The 17,041-nt window shown below is 41.1% G+C and overlaps 1 protein-coding gene and 1 long non-coding RNA gene across 3 annotated transcripts; one reads left to right on the top strand and one right to left on the bottom strand.

The window, feature by feature from the left end:
* The first annotated feature begins 83 nt into the window (after positions 1 to 83).
* Positions 84 to 15,972, top strand: BAG1 (BAG cochaperone 1). 2 transcript variants are annotated; one of them, XM_064430434.1, is made up of 7 exons: positions 84 to 276; positions 4,068 to 4,196; positions 4,336 to 4,418; positions 5,134 to 5,247; positions 5,752 to 5,859; positions 10,453 to 10,515; positions 12,940 to 15,972. In XM_064430434.1, the coding sequence occupies exons 1-7, from the start codon at positions 234 to 236 to the stop codon at positions 13,027 to 13,029; spliced, it is 630 nt and encodes a 209-aa protein (XP_064286504.1). In that variant the 5' UTR covers positions 84 to 233; the 3' UTR covers positions 13,030 to 15,972. The 2 variants fall into 2 exon arrangements, with proteins under 2 accessions (XP_064286504.1, XP_064286515.1); XM_064430445.1 differs by lacking the exon at positions 5,134 to 5,247.
* Positions 9,286 to 17,041, bottom strand: LOC135306460 (uncharacterized). Its single transcript, XR_010367281.1, has 2 exons — positions 16,833 to 17,041; positions 9,286 to 9,537 (listed from the first exon to the last, which is right to left on the bottom strand). It is a non-coding gene; the product is annotated as an uncharacterized LOC135306460 (long non-coding RNA).

The following is a 17,041-nucleotide window of genomic DNA, read 5'->3' as shown; positions in this document are numbered from 1 at the left end:
TGCGAAGCCCGGGGCAGGTTATCACGGGGTGCAGAGGGTTCGTCAGAGGCGGAGCCTGCTTTGGGCCGGGGAAGAGCCGCTCCCGTCCCGCCCCGGTCCCCGCTGCTGCCGCCGGGAGCCGCCCGGCGGTGAGCGCGGCCCGGGAGAGCGGCATTCCCGTTTTCCTGCTGCGGAAGTGACGCGCTCCGGGCGCGCCCCGCCAGCGCCGCCGACGGTTCCTGCGGCGGGGCGAGATGGCGGCGCCCGGAGCCCCGGTGACCGTCACCGTCACGTACAGTAAGCGCCCGCGGCAGGGGCACGGGCGGGGGGCTCAGCTCCGGCCCTCCCCGGCCCGTGCCCGCCATCCCCGCCCGGGAGCGGGCGCTGCGGGGCGGGCGGGCCGCGGCTGCACCCGCGGTGGGGCCGGGCGGGGGCGGCCTCGGCGGGGCTCGGCCGCGCTCTGCCTGCCGTCCGTCCCGGCTGCTGCCGTGAGGCTGCGCTCCGTACTGGCCGCGGCTTGCCAGGGTCTCCTCTAGCTGGGTCCCGGGCGTAGGTGTGCTGCAGAGTGGTGGTGGGAGCAGGTGACACGGCGGCCTTGGCCGCGGAGCGCAGAGCAGAGGTCCTGTGGGGGCGACGGGGATCTGGGGGAGACTGCAGCATCTCTCTTAAAAGGAAGGGGTCAGGGAGCTGGGCCTGTTCAGCCTCAGGGAGAGATGACAGAGGTTGATGTGAATGAATGTCTGAAGGGAGGGATTCCAAGAAGATGGAGCCAGGCTCTTCTTAGTGATGCTCAGCAATAGCACAAGAGGCAGTGGGCAGAAACTGATGCACAGGAAGTTCCACCTGAACACGAGGAAGAACTTCTTTATTGTGGGACTGTGCCTTGGCACAACTTGCCCAGAAAGGGTCTCCCTCACTGGAGGTGTTCAAGAGCTGTCTGGACACAATCCTCTGCCATATGCTCTAGGATGACCCTGCTTGGGCTGGGAAGTTGGACCAGTCGTGGTCCCTTCAAGCTGATCCATTCTGTGTTTTTGTTCTTTGGGTAATCTTCATTTAGACGAAATGTATTGCTGAAGTCAGCACTGCATGGTAACAGCAGGTGCTACCCAATAGGCTTTCTTCTGGTTTGTTGAAGAGGCTTAGGTGTTGGCAGCTAGTGAGCTGCAAGGCTGCAACAGAGAGTGGTTTCTTTGGTGGGACAGGTGGCTGTCAGCCTGACGGAGTGGGTCACTCAAAGGCCAGCTGAGTTGGGCTTTTTCGCCCCTTAAAAAAAACCAGAGGAATGAGAAGAAGGTGGAGGGGAAGATGTATATATAACAAATATAAAACCTTGCTGTAAAGGGGTGAGAATAGCTTGGACTTCACAGCTCTTACAAATAAGATGGGGAACACCATGGTTAAATTTTGAAATGGCTCTAAGTGAGACAGTAGAGGAATGAAGAAGATAGTAAGGTATTAAATCAGAAAGATGTTCTGCTGAGTTTTGTTAGCAAAATGTAGTAATTGTTTATTGTATTTTTTAAAAAAAATTGAATAATAAGTTCTGCCTTTGGTTCTTTTGCCCTATGTTGGTAATGTTGTTTCCATCTCTAAAGCTTATTCTTTATTTCTGATTGCTCATTCATGTTTTCAAATTGTGTTTCAAATTGTTTCATTAAAATGTCTCCTTTATCACCTGGTAGTTTTATTTCAGAGTCTCTGGTGGGGAATTTTGTGGAATAATTTGTTTGAGTCATCATGATTCATGTGCTCCCTGGTGCCTTCAGAGAGTGGCATTTGATCTGAGGGGTTTTCATTTTGCAAAGGTGTCAGCAGTTTAATGATTTGATATGTTTATAATTCCAATGTCTTGCTGTTTGGCAACAGCCTGCTTGTCTGAGAATGTTTTTGTCTTTCCAGTTCTTTTCTTACATGATAATGGCTTTGTCATTAACAGACAGCAAATAGAAGCCTTAGTTCAGCTTGGGCTTCACCTGTGTGATTTACACCTGCACCAGTCAGATGCTGGCTCGACCACTTTGCACAGAACATTTTTAGTAAAGTTTTGTGTGCTTGAGTGAAAGTGGGAAAGATGGAAATTAGGGCTGAGAAACAGAACAGCAGTAGACCCACATGTGTGACTTGACAGTCTGCAAGTGTGGTGGGCAGACCCTGGCTGGACATCAGGTGCCCACCAAAGCTACTCTGTCATTCCCTTCCTCACCTGGGCGGGGGACAGAAAATACAACAAAAGCTCATGGCTTGAGAGAATGGCAGGGAGAGAGCACTCACCAGGTCATGGGCAAAACAGACTTAACCTGGGGACTTGTAGTTTATCAACATTCAAATCAGAGTAGAACAATGAGAACTAAAAGAGAAAAAAACAACTTTTCCCCTGGGCTTAACTTTCCTCCTGAATTCTCTAATTCCTCCTGCCTGAACAGTGCAGAGGAATGTGGGCTCTGGTCAATTCATCACACTTTGTCTCTGCTGCTCCTTCCTCCTCAGGAGGAGGGCTCCTCACACTCTTCCCCTGCTCCAGCATGGGTTCCTCTTAAGGACTGAAGTGCTTCAGGAACAAACTGCTCCAATGTGGACTCCTTCTTCCATGGGTCTGCAGATCCCTGCCAGGAGCCTGCTCCAGCACAGGCTTCCCACAGGGTCACAGCCTCCTCTCAGGCATCCACCTGCTCTAGTGTGGGATCCTCCATGGGGCATGGCTGCTTCACCATGGTCTTCACTGTGGGCTGCAGGGGAATCTCAGCTCTGGCACCTGCAGCAACCCATGAGTTGTTTCTTATGGTGATTTCACTCTGCTGTGAATTTACAGTAAAATTTGTTTACAGTCTGTCCAAAGTGGTGCTCATAATTTGTAATTAAACTGGTTCTATTGTTACACAGACTTCATCCACGGTTAGTGTTTGTTTGGTTTTTTTTTTTCTCTCAGTTGCTCATGGGCATAGCCCTTATACAAAGCAGTTGTATATATCAAAATGACCTTTTGAAATATATTGAGGTTGTCTTTTGTGGTTTGTTTTTTTTCCCCCAAAACAAACTGATAAGAAGGGCTGTTCATGGAAGATGCTTGGGTGAGAGGGACATAATGTGATCTTAAGCTTAAAATTGTCTTGGAATAACAGATTTTGTTAGAGCTTTAAAATATTTGAGGCTACAGTGTCATTTGTCATGTGACTATGAGAGGCTGAGCATTTTAAAATCAATTTTTCTAGCACTCCTTTTTAAAAGATAGGTGCACTTTAAATTAGAGGTATGAGAATAGTTTTTCTTCTGTTGTATGTGTTAAGTTCTCTCCTCCTGTAGAGTGAAAAATGCCTGTTTTGATTTCCCTTGCAGCCAGAGGTGGTTGATTCCTGTGGGTGCTCTCAGATTGACAGACTTTATGTGTGTGGGAGCAGAGGGTTGTAGAAAGGGTCTGTTGCAAAGCAGATATTAATAGGCATACTCCTTTTTCCCCCTAAGAACTACCTCCTGTTAGCATGTAAGTAATCTTAGGGAGTCTGAATAGGAAGTGGAAGGTGACAGATAAGCTGGGACTTCTCCAAGTGGTTATGTCTGCTTATCAGTACTGTATGGGGAGAAATAGTTTTTGTACTCTTGAGAATTCTTTCTGGTTGGTGGTGGAGGTGAAACAGGGTAGACAATGATTGCTTGTTTCTCATGTTTGAGAAGAAGGGAGCAAATTGTCTCAGATACCAAAGACTCATGTCATTAGAAGTTCCTACAAGTAGGAAATGGAATACATCAGGAAGGTGTGGGCTTTCATGCTTTAGCTTGTGGGATGTCTGGACACCATCTGTACTCTTAAAAAGAGATAGGGAATAATATTTAGCAGGAGCTAAATTGCGCCAGTAAAATGCACCCACTCAAACTCTTCAGGTTATTCCAATGTGAACCAAAATTTTCAGCTGAGGTCAGTCACTTCAAGAGGAAGGAAGTAAGGTAGAATAATTTGATTGAAAATTCTATGTAAGAACCTGTCATTTAAGAACTTTCTGCGTTAATGATAATAAATATTAGAGATGGATTCTCTCTGTAATATTTTCTAGGTTACAATAAGTATTACTGTTAATCTGTTTTTCTACTAGGTAATGAAAAGCACAGTATTCAAGTTGCTTCTCAACGAGAAGATGGTGAACCTACACTACAGGACATGGCTGTACTTATTGAACAAGTCACTGGTGTTCCAGTTCCTTTTCAGAAACTGATATACAAAGGTAATTTATAAAACTGCCATATTTCTTATAGATTATGAGCTTTCATCAGGTGTCATTCTTTTTGAATGTCTTCAAAAAGAAATTCTTATGCCACTAAGTGTACTTAAACTGTTTTTTTCCTCTCTCGTTCTTCGTTTAGGAAAGTCTCTGAAAGAATTGGAACAACCATTATCAGCACTTGGTGTTAAAAATGGTTGCAAAGTCATGTTGATTGGGAAAAGGGTAAGCATTGCTTTTGACCTTTTTTCCCCTTAAACTATCAACATTTTTGTCACTAAGTCAGCTGCTGAACACAGAAACAAGATGGAGCATTAACCTAATTTTGTATACCTATCCACAGAGTTGAGTTCAGTCTCATGTTACACTGCAAATAACTGCAGTTTGTACCTTTCTGAAATTACATTATTGGCTCGCTTCTGCTTTACATTATTGAGAGAACTCTGCCTAATCTATGGTCAGTGTTCATGAACTTTCTGTGCACTGATGACATTATCTGCTCATCTTATTTTTCTGGTTTAAAAAAACTTTCCCAACTGTTACTACTGAGTCTTGATCATCTAGGTTATTTCTGGTGAAATGATTTGTGGCTGGCTTTGCAACTTGAGGATGAGGTAAAAATCTTATGATGTAAATATTGCCTATACTTTAGAAATGATAAGTTGACAAAAAGAAAAAAAAACAAACTGCTCTTTTCCATTTTCCTTCAAATTAATCTCATTAAATGTGTTTATATACATTGCTGATTTAAGTATATTTGTAATTAAGCTTTGGAAGAAGCTGATTTGGGAGTTACTGAAATATGGAAAGAATAGCCACAGTGTAGTGTGTATTCTAAACCCTCAGAAGCCTTTATGTCTGTATCAGCACTGCTGCTTTTTAGCTGCATTGTATCTTCATTTGTTCCTTAGTTGTGAATGTTGTACTTTTGAATACACAGAATAGTCCAGAAGAAGAGGCTGAATTAAAGAAGTTAAAAGATTTGGAGAAGTCAGTGGAGCAAATAGCTAATAAGTTAGAGGAAGTTAATAAAGAGTTCACAAGTATCCAGAAGGTATGCCAGTTTTGTATCACTTTATATCTTTGCAAAGCAGTTTTGTAGATATTTCTATGTAAAAAAAAAAAAAAACCCAAACAAAACAGTTTGGAGGTTTTGAGTAGTCAGTAATAGCTGCCCCTCCTAAATGTCCAAGAGTCAGTAATAATTCTTAGTGAATTCCAAATGCCATTTATAAGTTTGCAAAATAGAGACATGGCACTGTTTGGAGAAAGGTAAATATTGTTTCATATGGGATAACTTACATTCTTTATATCTGGACAAACTTAGAGTTCTCTCAAAGACCAAACAAGAAGGCCTATTACATGTTTATCATTTTAGTAAACCTGGTGGATCTTACATTTACCATGTCAAGAATTGATAAAATCCAGAAGAATACAGATTAAGATTAATCTTGAAAATACAGAAATAGTAAAAGTGTTTTCTGCTGTTGTGGATTGACAGATTTTCTAAGGTGAGTATTGTGTAGGGTATAGAATAATTTTGTTTTTTCTTCTTCAGGGATTTTTAGCAAAGGATCTCCAAGCAGAAGCACTAAAACAGCTGGACAAGAGAATAAAAGGAACTGCAGAGCAGTTCATGAAGACCCTTGAACAAATTGATGCCATTGTAAGTAACTAACCACAGAAGAGGGTCAAATCCCGATAGAAACTTATTTGATGTTTTAATGTACTAAGAAATCTATTTTTGGCTATCCAAGTGCTTCACAGTCATTAGTGGATCATAACCTTACATTACATTTTCAGAGTATAATATACATCTTCCTGTATCATGCAGTAGCTGAGATTAGAATAGTAGATTAGAATAAGAGTCTTGTACAGAGATAAATAGAAAATTGCCCCAAGCAGGGCATTTCCTTACTGTGTTTCTCTGTAAGCCTCATGATATAATTATGTTGCATATCAAGATCATAACAGCCTGCTCTGAAGGAAAAATGCTGCTTTTCTGTGGTAGTGGTGTCCTTAGGTCCCCTCCTTGGTACAGTGACCTTATATTGGATTTTTTTTCCAGAAATATGCCATGCAAATATCTATAACTGGTGAACCAATGTAATTTAATTTGATGGACTCTTTGTAAAAGTTCAACAGTGGACTAAATCAGAGTTATAATTTGAACTGGCCATCATCAAGTGCTATGTAATATGGATGTGTTCCTGGGAATGGTGGGAAGATTACTAAGTAATTTCCTGCTTTTGTTTTGTGAGCCTATGGTGATAACGTAGTCTTTGCTGTTTGTTATAGCCAACAGTTCTAAATACTTTTTTTTTAATTGCTGTATTCTAAGTATTTTGAAGTGTTCAAATTTCTGTTTCCTTTTGTGCCTTGTATAAAGGAGAATATTGTGCTGACAGTTACTGAATGCTGTTAGACATAAAGACTTCATGTAACTGATTTCCTGCTTGAAGTGGCAGATTTACTATGCGTTGTCATGAAAATATCAGTAAGGTGACAACAACTGTCTCAATTGGATGGGGTTGACCCCTTCAAGTTTTGATACCAAATCCTATATGGAAAAAAACTCAGTACTTGTATTCTGGGTGCACTTCTGGAACCCAGCATGCTGCCTTTTAAAACTGTTTCACTGCTTTCTGAATAACCCAAACTCAATTTCAACTTTTTCAATTAAAAGTTTACTTTTAATTCTGTTACTTTTTGCATGGTTTAAACAGAAAGCATGCTGTGCTGTATCTCCTTATCCAAAATACTCTAAATAGTACTGGACAGGGATTTCAGGTCTAGTACAATGTTTTGGAAGACTTATAATCAGTGACTTGGTGTTTAGATTCGGGAAGTAATGGAGTACCTGTATTTTGTTTTTTGAGAAAGTGGAGCAGTCAGAGCTAAGACTAATTAATTACAATTAATTACAATTACAATTAATTTCATCCAAAATCTGTAGTAATTGTTTGTTACTTTATTGAATAAGAGCCATAAGAGCCTATGACATTGAAAAGTTTGTTTGTTTGTTTGTTTTTTAAGTAAGGGTTTGGTTGCTGGTGATTGCAGTTACATGGCACATATTTGTTTCTTTCAATATACAAAGTTGGCTGTGAGATGTGTCATGAAAACTGGACTAATGTGCAATCTTGCAGATGAAATACATGTAGGTAGGTGGAATCTTTACATAAAATGTGTGAGTTCAAAGTGCTGGTATCACACCAGGTCAGATGAACAGGCCACCAACTTACTGAGGCAGCAGCACTCAGCTGCACTGTGGTTGTGCACTGTATGGAGGCATCAGTACAGACTGGTACTGAGGGATGTGTATGAGCAATAAATGAGTTCCGCTGGAGTAAAAAATGCCAAATAGAAATGCAAAGCAGTGAAGTATTTTGTCTTATTGTAGAATTGGTTTATTCAAGTAATTAGCATTCTTTTCAGCAGCCAAGTAAAAAGCTAGTTTTGACACATCTGTTAAATGCTATTGAACGTGTAGAGGTGCTGTTGATTGAGTCAACAGCATGTTAAAAAATTCAGAGGGAAAAAAATGTGACTGGTGGTGAAGAATGGGTGATGTGTTGTAGAAGTCAAACATACCAGCAAGCTCACACTATAAATATTCTAGCTTTTTTCTTTGGCAGAATTGTTACAACTCATTAAGGTGTCTCAGCTGCTCTGTGTTATTTGGATCACTCAAGACTATACAGCTTGATGCAAAATGAGATTTGGTTGGTTACAGAGAGATAAGGGTGAGGAAGCCTGCATATTGTTTTCTTTCTATTTTAGGAGTCTCACTCTCTTACTGGTAGCAACCAAGCTCATTAATTATAGGATCTGAGTTTGGAACTAAATACTTTTACTAGACACCATGCATTCAACAATTGTGAATTTAAAAGATGGGATTTGGAAGGTGGAGAAGTAAGTTTATAATCATACAGTAGTGGGGTGTGAGAGAAAAAATACAGTGTTGCCACTGCCAGAGGTGTGAAAGAAAAGTCATGAAGGGATGCTTTTGGGTAGAGCATCTGTAACTTAAGTGTTGTAACATAAATGTGTTTAAACAGCTACTGCTTTCACTGCATCTAAATGTCTGACACAGTCAGACATTGCCATAAGCCTCAGATCTTAGAAGTTTTCTTCAGGAAGAATGCAGTTGAGTCTTGTTCAATAGTTGAAGATTTGTGTGTGTGCATTCACAGATGTGCTGCTAATTTCATCAGTGAAAACAATTGATCCAGGAATAGAAGTCAAAACACACTATTTATTACAAATCTCAGTGAGAAGAATACGGGAAATGCTTTACTTGGTCATCTGGATCAGTTTTTTAAATATCTAAAAGGCTTCTTCAAGAAAAAGCAAAGTTTTTCTGAGGTCGGTAGGAAGATTTGAATCCACAGTCATGACAGTGTGTACCTGTGGACCAGCTCTGATTTAATGAATGTTTTCACCAGTATTGCAGTGTCAGCACTCACTTTGTCTTCAAGATGGTCTCCTATTAAATGGCAGATTTTTTAATCTAGAAAGACAATATTGCAGAGAACAGATTGTTCTAAGAATGGAAAAAAGCTTCCTCTTATGAAATACCAGTCACTGATTTTGTTAACATGAATTCACAACAAATCTGTCAAATTGCATCTATCAGTATTGAGGACATTGATAGTGCTACTGACTCATAGGTATGGGTAATTACATCAGTGTTACATCTGTATTACATCTGAGGTGACCTTTGAGGCTGGAGCCATACATCAGTATTGCATCCAAGGTAAACTTTGGAATGGAGGTGGGCGTCTGTGATTTCGCCACAGTTGCTGGTTCAGCAGCAGGAAATCTTTTTCCTTCCTTGGCTGACAGCTGTTACATGGCTTAGCAGCTACAAGGTATCACCATGTTCCCCCTCTTGCAGGATTTGGACAGACCCTGGTCGTGGTGTCTCCAGTCCACCCTCTCTTTAGGCCCCCTTAGTGTTTATTTGTGGGAAGTCGGGCATGCTGACCTCATTCCATCCAGGAAGCAGCAACTGCATTTTCTCAGTATAATTTTCCATATTGTTATATCTGGATTGGCAACTTTCCACCCATTTCCATCTTCCACTTCATCCCCCCTTAACCTCTGTGCTGACTAAAATTTTTGTTACTTTCCTACCAAGTTTCAGTAATGGAAACTAGGTTGTAGCTTTCTACTCCAGCCACCATGCTGTTAGGGCTCAAGAGGGAAACACCAGTGAAATACCTCTGAGGAGATAAGGAGTGTTCCTGTAGGGAGGTGACACGGCCCACAGCTCAGTTGAAGTGCCTCACACCAGTGCACACAGCATGGGCAACAAACAGGGAGAGCAGAATCCATTTGTCTGAATACGAAAAGAAAAGAACACCGTTTTTTTGTTGTTTGTATTTTGATTTTTACAAAAGTTTATGTATCTAAACCTCCCAGCTGTGTTCACATTTGGGCTGAAATGAAACAGATTAGGTTAGGGAAACCTGTATTCTTGGTCTGGAGTTAGGGTGGAAAATAAAAGGTAAACTAGTGAGAAACTCACAAGATTTCTATGCATCTTCACCAGTGAGAACACAGTGTTTTTAAGAACGTTCACATAAACTTTATATAATGATAATCATCTGTACAGGTGTTTTGCCCGTTAAGAAAAAAATCATAAACCTGAGCACCATTCCTCAGCAACACCCCAGTTTCACATAGCTCGGAAAGGACAAAGCATGTAGCACTTGCCAGGATGACATGCATGAACGTAATGGGTGGCAGGAGTACAGTAAATGATGCAGTTTGAATTAAATGAAAAGCTGACATCGTGTAACACTTCACATCTGTTGCCTTCCATGAGTACATTGCAGAGATGATCAGATGTACAGGTTAGACTGGGAATGGCTGCATTACTGATGATACATTCAGTGATGTCAAGTGGTAGAGTTAATGTATTTGCAAGAAATTTGTTCATGTTATAGTCTCTGAAAAAGCTCTGAAGAACAGTTAACATACACCACAGAAGAAAAAGCAGTGTGTTTAGTCTGTTTCTGTATATTCCCTAAAGACACATGGTAGATTTGCTAGCCTGGTTCTTTGCAGTCAGCATGCTGCATCCCTGGCTTTTTAATAACTTTTTCTTATATATTCTTTCCTGTGTAATCATCCTTACTGAGCAGGCATGACATTTTCAGAGGATTCTTTGATAATTATAGTTTTTGCTGTAAGTCTAATGTGTTCATTTCAACATTAACCTTCATCAACTTGTTTGCTTATTTCACTGCAGAGTCTGCCAGAGAATTTCAGTGACTGCAAACTGAAAAAGAAGGGGTTAGTGAAGAGGGTCCAGGTGAGTTTTCTTGGTTTGTTTTTGGTGTGTTTTCTTCCTTTTTTTTTTCGTCCATAAATGCTGAGCACTTTTATACCAAGAGTTTGTGAAAATGAGCTGTTTATATTTTTTCAGTGTTTGTTCTTACATTGGTATTTTGTATGATCTCCCTTTGAGGTCATACAAAATAGCACACAGAATACAGATTTTCATAGGTCATGCTGTTTTCAGATAATGTTTGTTATTTACATTAATGGTTTGTCTTATGGCTGCCTGATGATGTGAAATAATTCTGATAACTTGTAAAGACAACGGGATTGATCATTCCTCCTTTTTTGAATCTTGATGGACCGGAGTAATGCCTGAGGTCTGGGCACAAGGATGCAGTTAACTGTAACTCCTGCTGACCTACTCCTGACCTTGCCAGAGGTGTTCTTTGGAAAATTTAGCTTTTACTGCAATGCACCAGCCTTCTTTGCAGAGTAGGTCTTTAAGATCTGTACAGCAGAGTAGCTGTGCTGGGGATGGAGGGTTTAATTGCTTTGCTGTGGTATGATGCTTGTAAATTCCTAGGTATCATTTTCTTAGAAACCTTGAACTGAAGGTTTGTTAGTAAATACAGGAATTCAGCTCCCTTCACTCAAACTTACATAAATGAAGGGTAATGCTACTTGTATTACTGTTTTTATTTCTATTGTGCTAACTTTAGTGCTAGGATGGGCTCCTAAAAATGTGGAAGTACGTTGCATTCATATATAGAGTTGAATGATTTTGTCTTTTGCTGTTACCTTATTAAATACCTCCCATTGATGTTTCACGAGTTTTTTAGAATAGCCATCTATTTTAGAGGAAGGCCCACCAAGAAGTACTTCATAGGAGAAATGGTTTTAGTTACAGCTTTAGGGACAAAGCACTTTGAACTCAGTTATTGACATAAGTTCAGGTAATGCAAATGGAAATGAAGGTGGTTGCTGGTGTGGCTGTGTTATGTGGTTGTTCTGAACACACTCTTGATTCCATGTGCCTAACCAATGCAGCAAAACTTGTAATAGAGTGGTGGCTATCAACTTTATGGAAGCTACTGGATCCCCACTCTTGGGTAAAATTACAGAATAAGTAAGTGGGGCTTTGTTTTAAGAACTGCTATGTAAGCATAATGGATTCTGTTGAGCAGAGATCAGAATTATTAATGTGCTTTTGTAGGCACAGCATTATGCAGTTGTGCGTTATGAACCCTTTGAGGACTCCAGAAGAATTCTAAGGGGTTTCAGACCAGACAAACAGTTTGTTTTTCCAGAGCAAGAACAAGAAAACAGTGCTTTTAAGTTATGCTTATTATTCTTAAGTGTCCATGAAAGCAAGGGGGAGCTGTTAACTGCCTTCTGCTGCTGGTAGTCACACATCTTCCAGGGTGGGAAGATAAATATGAAAGAGTAGCAGCCAGCAACTGCAGTTGTTACCACCTTCACTTTTTCATCACTCAAATTCTTACAGACATGAGTTGATGACAGCTCAAGGGATTGGTTGGAAACAGATGATTCAAAGCAGTGTGATGGTTGAGGAACATTCACATGGCACAACAGCTTGCTGCTCTAGAAGGAAAGTGCTTTCTTACTGTCATCTTAATGTAAATAACATGAAATGTCTGGTTTGACTGTCAGAGTCTGGTGCAGACATATCAAAAACAAAAGTGAGATGTGAATAGCTAATGGGAGAATCTTTCTCAGGAAGTGCAGTGTACTTGCATTCCTTGGGGTTGGCCTAAAACAGTTCACTGGCTTAAAGTGCTGACATGTTGTGCTGTGTACAGGCTGAGCAAAGTGACCAGGGGCTGCTGGCTCCTGGTTGCTCTCTGTGTGTTACTCTACTTGTGAGAACTCATGGGCAGGTTCTAAGAAAGTGTAAGGTGCTGTGGATTGCTTTTTTTGGAATGGAGCCTTCTGTTTTTTGAGGAACACCAGCTACTGATGAAGATATAGGTTCAATGGTGCCTTGTAGTCTTGAGAAGTAGAAAAGATCTTGGTTTAATGATCTTGCTTGTTTTAAATTTGACTGAGCAGGTTTGTCCCTCCCAGCCTTGGTCTCTGAAGTATGTGTTTTAGAAAGGGACTTAGAAGTCATGTTCTAAACTGAATGAAGCACTAACTTGTCTGAACCTTTGTGTTTCCTATTGTTGTTTATGAGCTTTGGATCAACTGAAAATATGTCAGCATCAGGATTGGTTGGGCAGCCATGCTATTATCCTTATTAGCCTTATCCAGTGTCACGTTTCTGCTGGATTCTGGGTAAATACAGGTGTGGATAAGCTCTTGCCGAAACAACTGGAAAGTGGTTGTTGAGTTGACATCTCGAATTCACTATAGAAACTGCACTTTCAGTTCTTCAGAAATACCTCCCGGTGCCAAATTGTGTATCTAATAACATTTGTTTGTTTTTTATTCTCAGGTTTTTCTTGCCCAGTGTGATACCATTGAAGGGAATATTGGTCAAGAAATGGACAAGCTACAGTCAAAGAATTTGGCACTGGCAGAATGAGGCATCGCCTTACATAATTAGGAAACATAATTGCTCTATGAGCAAGAAGAAAAGTTTGCTCTTTGTTTTGGAGCACATATCCAGCTTCCTTTTTTTTTTTTTCCCTCAAAGCCCAGTCTGTTAGACTGGCACCAGTCAATCATTTCTTGCTGGTTGTCTTGTTTGCCGCTTGGTTAGAACTATTATTTTGAAAAGAAATCCTTCCTGAAGAATGGCTGAGCTAATCTTTGTGATGAATTGTGTATCTTATGGACAATAAGATAGTTTAGTTAACTAAGTTATGAAGTTTTCAGTGGTGGGCATTTTTGTCTGATATATCTTTGAATTTATTTACAGCTCAAATCAAAGAAGATCTATAATCGTACAAGTGCCATAAGTTGCAGTTGTAGGACTACAGCTAGATTGAAAAAGGCAAACTGAGACAACATCTGGGAAAGTTGAACATTCTAGTAGACAGTTCAGAGCAATAAAAAACCCCTACGCATTTGTATCTACTTAATGTTTGTATGCATTTATAAATATAAGAAAGCTTGACTATAAGGGAGTCGTACCTATTTTAGCCTTAAATTGTCATAATAAATGGAATGTACTGTAACATGTATGGTACTTAATTTTGAGTGGTGCTTTAAGTTGTTACTGAGCTCCTTGATACAGATGTATGTTTTTTACACAGATTTCTGATGTACTGTGGTTTTTATAGATTATTTGTATTTTTATTATTTGTGTTCTGTCTTGAGTTATGTTGAGAAATGAAATGAGATTATTCATGCTGCTCAAATACCAAGGGTTCAGTTCAAGCAAGGTATAACTGAGGAGCTATTTTGAAAGGTTTTTTTAATACTTTTTTCTGAATTTACTGAATTCATGATGCTATATTTAATGGGAAAATGCAGTGATTATCCCAGTATGTTAAGGCAATCAGTGAATTTTTATAACATGTGGTGAAGAGACACAGGTTTATTTTAGCAATGCCATCTGTGTGAGGGCTATGGCTGAGTCTTGCAGTCACGTATGTACTGTGCTTAACCTTCTCTGTTAGGTGAGAAGTCAGCTTTTGCAGGAGACACAAACTTTGAGTGGGTGCAGCCAACTTTGCAGTGGTTGCTCAGAGGTTCTGAGCAGACTGTGGAGCATGTCAGCCTGTAGGTAACATAAATGTACAGGAGCTGCTTTTTCACTGATGCTCCTCATTGGGAGGTCAGCCAGATACAGAGCAGCCAGCGAAGCAGGGACTGGGAAGGAGCCTCTTTCTGTGCAAGAAATAAACTCTTCATCCCAAATTAGTCAGACTGGGAATGTTTGGAATTGGCCCTTAGGTAGTGAGGCATTATCCATATGTTTTAAGTTTAGCTGTTGCTTTCAAGATAAAAATAGGAAATGCACGTAAAAAGATCTTAACTTCTGATAAGTTATAAAGTTTAAATAATACCTTAAGTGTTATTATTACAGTATTGTCTTTGATGTTCGTAATTGGAGGAACATTTTTTTAGTGAAAAATGCCATTAAACAAATGAAGTGATAGTGTGCTTTACAGAGGGTCACTTATATTCTAAAAATGCTGGTTGACCATACCAGGATTTGAGTTGCCATGTGTTTTGCTGTTAACCAGTTACTCCCAGCTTCTGTTTTTTCCTTATGAAATTCTCCTATCAGCATCTGTGGAGGATTTAATAGTCTAAACTCCTAGGAATCTTATCTGTCATGTTAGGATTTGGTATGGTAGGACTGTGGAAGATTTTTCCCTAGGCTAACTAGTCTGCCATGCTGCATTTCCCCAGCACTTTAAGGTTAAGAGGAGGAAGCATCAAGTTGTAGTCATTTTTGTGAAGCCCTGCCTATCCTGTGGCTGCTTCTGGAGCAGATTCAGCTGACTCTTAAACCACCAGCAACACTTGCCTAATTCAGGGAACGCAAAATCAGCTACTTTCCTATGATGGAAAGGCTCCTCACCCTCCCAAATGTGGGCTCTCTAATGCACTGAGCTTTCACAGGTGCACGTACAAAAAGCAAGGAATCCCCCTGTGCCCATGGAGAGGACTGAGAGCTGTGCTCATGGCTAGGACTGTGTCCATTTCTGCTAAACCCAGCTGTAGCTGGGTTAACTACCCCTGTGCAGTTTTCTCTCTTGGGTGAGAACATTTACAGGCAGACATCGTCTTCCCCACAGTCTTTCCCAGAAATTGCTGCTTCCTTGGATGTGCTTGTGTGAGTACATCCTCAGCCTGTCTCTGAGCAAGGTGGATTAACTTCAGGATGTTCCATAGCAGATCTTTTGATGGTCTGGTACTTTGGGGCAAAGAGAGTGATGGTGAACCTCTCCCACCAGCACATCTGTATCCAGCAGAGGGTGGGTGTCCTGAGCCAAATTTACCTACAGTGTTATGTGGTTTGGTCTCTAGGACAAAAGTATGTGTATGAAGACCCAACTTCTGCAGTATAAATTGTTTTGTCTTCCAAATATAAAAATGAGTTGATTTGTTTTGGAAAACAGATGGTTATATTTAGAGTAATCCAAGACATTCTAGAGTGAATTGCCTTTTATACTTAGTTTTGGAGAGGAGAGTCATAAACATTTTTTGGTCAAAATAGCCTTAAATTCAGTAAAAGCCAGCGTCTGTGCTTTTCAAAAGTGCAGCAGACTGCAGTTGTGGGAGGAAGGGGAAGGAAGATGTGATTTTAAATGTTCTTCAGAGTTTGTAAATATAAATAATCAAGCTTAAGCTGTAGTCTCACTGATTCTGTAGTTCAGGTGTACTGTGATACCTGTTTCACTACTGAGTCGTTTCCTCAGCCCAACAATCTGCCATGATCATGTCAAGACAGAAGTTACTCCCTTTTGCCTTAGTTGCACTTACCCATCGTCTTCCTCCAGTTGCTGTGTTGCTCTGGCTGTGTTTACAGACCTTGGATTTGCCATCCTGGCAAATTGTACCGCAGGATTTGTCTTTTATCAAAATGGAAATTGAATTGCACATGCCCTTGGCCCGTTTCCTCTCCCAGATCCCGTGGGCTGGTGTGAGAAGAACCAAACCCGACTCAGGGAAATGTGGAGTCTGGAGCCATGGGATGAGTTGCTCTCTGGAAACAGCACAAAATTATAGTGGCATCCTCCATGACCAAGTCCTCTGGAAGGTAATGTCGCTGTGAACCTGGAGCAACACTTTTTGACTTCTAATGGACACTCATGGTTTGGAGTGGAGCACTTGACACCGTGGAAGTTGGCACTAGATTTTTTTTTTTCTTTATTTGGTTAACTCACATTATTGTACTGTGATAAATGAAAAGATAAAAATAAAACATGGAAAGTTCTCTGCTGGCCTCGGTCATGTTGTAGTCACTAAATTCTGTATTTGGGCTGTATTTTAGTGGAGAAGGCACACCGGGCTCTGGCTGGTGCTGTGTATGCTGTGCAGGGCAGAGGGCAGGGCCTCTCGGGGGGCACCGTGATTTGGGGCCTCCAGTGTTCCCAGGATTGGAAAGGACATGGAACTTTAAAAAAGCTGTTTTTTTTTTTTTGTTTTTTTTTTTTTTGGGAGGGGGGGTTTGTTTGTTTGTTTGTTTTTTTAAGAACATAAAGCACCTTACACAGTTGTGTTGCACACCGTGCGCTGGAACAGGTTGTCCAGAGAGGCTGTGGAGTGTTCCTCACTGAAGATATTAAACATCCATCTGGACACAGTCCTGTGCCAGGCAGGTTGGACCGGATGACCCACTGAGGTCCCTTCCAGCCTGACCCACCCTGTGATCCTGCATTTTCTGGATCTGGACGTGTGGGATGTAATGTTTATTATTTTTTTACTTACTTGGGTGGTTTGGCGTGAGGGGTGGGGTGTGTTTCAGGCACCTTATTCAGAGCTGTGTCCCACAGCTGGACTGCTGTGTCCATCGAGCTCTGTTGGTGCTTAACTAGGCTTAACTAAGGAACATCCCGAGCAAGGCGACGAAGGAGACGGATCCATTCCCACTCCTCCTCTTCCTCCTCCCCCGCTCCCTTCCCGGCGCGCTCCCGGCC

The sequence above is a fragment of the Passer domesticus genome, chromosome 1, assembly GCF_036417665.1.
Source record: "Passer domesticus isolate bPasDom1 chromosome 1, bPasDom1.hap1, whole genome shotgun sequence".
Taxonomy (NCBI): Eukaryota; Metazoa; Chordata; class Aves; order Passeriformes; family Passeridae; genus Passer; species Passer domesticus.
Note: the sequence above shows the minus strand (reverse complement) of the source record. Positions and strands in the feature narration are given on the sequence as shown.

Excerpts from the sequence above, each read along its gene's own strand:
- BAG1 (XM_064430434.1), top strand. The coding sequence starts at position 234 with ATGGCGGCGCCCGGAGCCCCGGTGACCGTCACCGTCACGTACA. Across the intron at positions 277-4,067 it reads GACCGTCACCGTCACGTACA|GTAATGAAAAGCACAGTATT; the intron begins GTAAGCGCCCGC and ends TTTTTCTACTAG. Across the intron at positions 5,860-10,452 it reads TTGAACAAATTGATGCCATT|AGTCTGCCAGAGAATTTCAG; the intron begins GTAAGTAACTAA and ends ATTTCACTGCAG.